Below are 4,480 nucleotides of genomic sequence, written 5' to 3' on the forward strand. Positions count from 1 at the left end.
AAAAAAGAGCAAATAAACATGGACTAATGGTCGATTTATAAATTTAACAATTTGATAAAAATGACATTTTTTATTTTCACCAGAGGAAAAATGAAACAAAAATGGACAATGTTTGTAATTTTAAATGTGATTATTTTTTTAATTTATTTTTTACAAAATATGCAAAGAAGCACGTAAAAATTGAAGCTAAAGCACAATTTAGGCACTAATTTAATATCTTGTAACATTTTGTCCGTTATTTCCAAACAACTGTATATTTTTAAGCGTTTTCAAAATTCGAATATTTGAACTATTGAAAAGTTTTCAAAAAAAAAACAAACAAAAAACTGAGGTAACTAGAAGAGAAAGGATGACAAGTAAATATAAAAAAATTACACTTCTAAGCCTTGTTTCACAAATAATTCAAATATTTTGACCAAAAATTTGACTGTGATTCAATAAGCAGCGGGTACCTTTTTCACCGAAACTCAAACGTGCAATTTCAAGTACCAAATTCTATTTTCTATTTTTGAAAAATGTTTGCGATTGCCAATAGAAAAAACACATAGAGCTGGCTTTACGTGTCCTTATATGTGCGAAAATCTAAATGTAACTTGGCATTATTGCCCATTCAAATAAATCTATTCTAGTCACATTTCTGCATTTATTATGATTTGCAAATTAAAAGAAAAGCGTGTTGGGAAACACAGAATGGTGTAATCATGTTCCTATAAGTTTGTGATAAATTTAATTAAAAAACTAAATTAGAAAACTCGCTTCGTACGTACACTGCTTAAAAAAATACTAAATAAAGCAACGCACCAGATTTTGTGCATTTACTGGGTGTCAACTATTCTTTTTACGTTTATTCAGCGATTTGTAAATCATAATAGAACATTTACATAGTTGCAAAATGTATTATTGGTATATTTGGAACATCTTTCTACTATTTATTAATGTCTAGAATAGAATAGAAATATGTAATGGGTTCCGGAATTGTTGTTTAAAAATGTACACTTTTTTTGTAAATATAATTTACAGAATTATTATATTTAGATACTTAATTAAGTTGTAGAGTTGTATAAATAAATTAAGGTTTTGTAAGAGTTTTAATTTAATAAATTAAATTTTGGTCTCGTTGTGATGCTTTAACTGGTTGCCTATTAGTTGATTTTTGTCGAAATTTTGCACGATGAGTAATTTTTGTTGGTAGTTTTTAGACATATTTTTAAAGCTTGAAAATTAAAAGTATTGTCGTATCAACAAGAAATTACTCCCTAGGATTTAGGGACATTTGTGAATAGGTTGTCACAAATTTGGTTAGGTTGGTTTTTCGTGACAAACAAAAGATATCGTAATAAAGAACTAGAATTTATGGAAGGGGAATTGGTGTGGAAGGGGTAGCAAATTTTAGTAAAAGTAGGCAATGTTTTCTCTGTTGTATTAAAAGTTGCCTACCGCAAACAATTTTTTGTTAAATATGCACATAATTTTTTCGTTTTTTATTAATAATTACAACTGTAATATGCTTAACAGTATTAATGTTTTTCTAAATAACATTTTTTTCAACAGAATTAAATGATTTAGTGACGACATTGCACATCGTGTGAGAAAATATCTTTTTTTATGAACTCTTGATTGCTTATTTGTACAAAGCACTATTTTACAGGGTTTTGGGTTTTAATGTGATTGTTTTATATTTTTTTATTTGTTTAATGACGTTTTTTTTGAAAGTTTAGTTCAAAATTTAATTTCAAACGTTTATTAAAAAAAACATCGCTACATTTACATTTTTTAGAGTCAAATATGTCACAAATTTAAACTTTCTACATAAAGAAAAAGTATTCTGTGTTTCACTGGAATGCAGCGAAAAATGTAGTGCCAATAACACCCCTTTTTTAGTACTATTGTAGTGCATAGGTGTATTGTTGATTGCATAATTTAGTACGAGTTGCAACTGCTCATAGCCATACCCTAAGCATTCAAAACGACTTCTGAAAATTCTAGTTACAAACGACATGAAAAACGTAATTTTCCTTCTTGTTGACAAATCTTTGTTAAAACAAGAAAGAGAAAAATAAAATTCATAAATTTATAAATTTAACAATTTGATAAAAATGACATTTTATATTTTCATCAAAGGAAAAATGAAACAAAAATGGACAATGTTTGTAATTTTAACTGTGATTATTTTTTTAATTTATTTTTTACAAAATATGCAAACAAGCAACGTAAAAATTGAAACTAAAGCACACATTTTCACAAATTTTTAGACACTAATTTAATATCCTGTAACATTTTGTCCGTTATTTCCAAACCACTGTATATTTTTAACCGTTTTCAAAATTCGAATATTTGAACTATTGAAAAGTTTTCAAAAAAAAACGAACAAAAAACTGAGGTAACTAAAAGAGAAAGTATGACAATCCATCCATAATGATTGATTTGTAACTTTTAGAACAAAAAAAGAGCAAATAAACATGCACTAATGGTCAATTTATAAATTTAACAATTTGATAAAAATGACATTTTATATTTTCACCAGAGGAAAAATGAAACAAAAATGGACAATGTTTGTAATTTTAACTGTGATTATTTTTTTAATTAATTTTTTACAAAATATGCAAACAAGCAACGTAAAAATTGAAGCTAAAGCACACATTTTCACAAATTTTTATACACTAATTCAATATCCTGTAACATTTTGTCCGTTATTTCCAAACCACTGTATATTTTTTAACCGTTTTCAAAATTCGAATATTTGAACTATCAAAAAAACGAACAAAAAACTGAAGTAACTAAAAGAGAAAGTATGACAAAAAATTTAAAAAAATTACACTTCCAAGTTTTGTTTCACAAATAATTCAAATATTTTTTTGGTACTATTGTGGTGCATAGGTGTATTGTTGATTGCATAATTTAGTACGAGTTGCAACTGCCCATAGCCATACCCTAAGCATTCAAAATTACTTCTAAAAATTCTAGTTACAAACGACATGAAAAACGTAATTTTCCTTCTTGTTGACAAATCTATGTTAAAACAAGAAAAAGAAAATTTAACGAAGTAGTTCGTGTAGTATGCACGCATGTATTATTGGCTGCATATTACCATGCTTTTAAATAAATTTCTGGTCGAAGTGTCCTCTGACTTTGAAATTAAGTTGGCAATTTTGACTGTCAAAATCAAATGTCAAACTTTCATTAAAGAAACAGACAATTGGCAACTGTATTTATTCAATGTTGCAATATACAAAAGCAAATAAAAAAGATTATTCTTCATTTTTCTCGTCAATTCTCGTTTTCATTTTTCTCGCAAACTCGGAAAGGTCCCTCCTCATGGAGTAGGCATCCTCCCCATCTGCATAATATTTGGGTTCAATTTCAACAGTCTCAAACTTAAGCGAGTTCTTGTAGAGATTTAAAGCTGCTCGGTTGCTCTTCCTAACATGCAACGACACATATTTGGCATCGAAACACTCAACCATTGCTTCAGAGGCTTGATCCATAAGTTTCTGTGCTAAACCCAGCCTCCGATGCGACCTCTTCACTGCTAGGGAGGTAATATGACCGTGTTTCAGGTCCTCGTTGTCCTCCTCCATCTTGGCGAGGACATACCCCACAATGTTGCCTTTCTCGTCTTCTGCGACATAACTGAGTTGGGGCCAACTGAGTCCATGGTAAAAATAATACTTCATTTGGTAGTTTTCAGGCAGGCAAAGCAGGTTGCAATGTTGCATGTTCATGAGGTCTTCGGGTTTCGCACAGCGGATGTTCATTTTTGGGGCTTATTCTCGACGGATTCTCCTTGTTTTATTTCGGGCTGTTTTGAGTTCTGTCACAGTTGAATTTTCGCTGCCACTTTTGAACAGTTCGCGAATGAAACGGAATTGACTCAAGACGAAAGTCCACACGATGTACCACCCTGAAAAATGCGTTTAGTAAGCACACACGTGGGGGAATTTTTTACCTATGAAAGCTAAAAAGCAAACGGCTGCTATTGAAAATAATATCGACAAACTAGCCAATATTTCTACTTTCATGTTACGTAGAATTAAATTAACTACGTAAAAAGATAATTAAAAAAACTATAACATTCACACAACTACTACAACTACGCCATTTTGCACACTTATCTAAGATAACAATGGCGTTTGGGGGAACTTTGGACCTACTTAAAAATAATTACCTTAATGCTAATCTGGGGGGCTTTAAACCATGATCACTGAAATTAATAAATGTGCACAATTATTGGTTATTTTGCGTTGAATCAGCTGAAAATGTGTATTATTTTAGGGATTTTTTATTTTTATTTGTAGTGTGGTTTCATGTCAGTTGTCAGGTCAGCATGGCGCTAAGTTTGAAACTATTAAGTTATCTTTCCTTTACTGTTAAAGAGCTAATTCGGAAATTAAATAATTTATTTTTTCAATAAAAAAAGTGTTACCGAAGACATTACTTACTGTACTTATATTTTGTAATCAACAGAAGGAAAGTTTGAATA

At 29.8% G+C, this 4,480-nt stretch overlaps 1 protein-coding gene across 2 annotated transcripts; it reads right to left on the reverse strand.

Moving 5' to 3' along the window:
* Nucleotides 1-3,193: 3,193 nt before the first annotated feature.
* On the reverse strand, nt 3,194-4,319 carry LOC123003837 (N-alpha-acetyltransferase 10). Of its 2 annotated transcripts, none has more exons than XM_044396866.1 (2): nt 4,166-4,319; nt 3,194-3,901 (listed from the first exon to the last, which is right to left on the reverse strand). In XM_044396866.1, the coding sequence occupies exon 2, from the start codon at nt 3,753-3,755 to the stop codon at nt 3,249-3,251; it is 507 nt and encodes a 168-aa protein (XP_044252801.1). In that variant the 5' UTR covers nt 3,756-3,901; nt 4,166-4,319; the 3' UTR covers nt 3,194-3,248. The 2 variants fall into 2 exon arrangements, with proteins under 2 accessions (XP_044252801.1, XP_044252793.1); XM_044396858.1 differs by lacking the exon at nt 4,166-4,319 and adding an exon at nt 3,947-4,129.
* Between the last annotated feature and the right edge of the window lie 161 nt (nt 4,320-4,480).

Source organism: Tribolium madens, unplaced genomic scaffold (genome assembly GCF_015345945.1).
Source record: "Tribolium madens isolate multiple individuals breed KSU strain unplaced genomic scaffold, Tmad_KSU_1.1 Scaffold_11;HRSCAF=98;Tcas5.2_LG3b, whole genome shotgun sequence".
Classification (NCBI taxonomy): domain Eukaryota; kingdom Metazoa; phylum Arthropoda; class Insecta; order Coleoptera; family Tenebrionidae; genus Tribolium; species Tribolium madens.

What these genes read in the sequence shown, in the direction of transcription:
- LOC123003837 (XM_044396866.1), bottom strand. Translation starts at nt 3,755, where the DNA reads ATGAACATCCGCTGTGCGAAACCCGAAGACCTCATGAACATGCAACAT.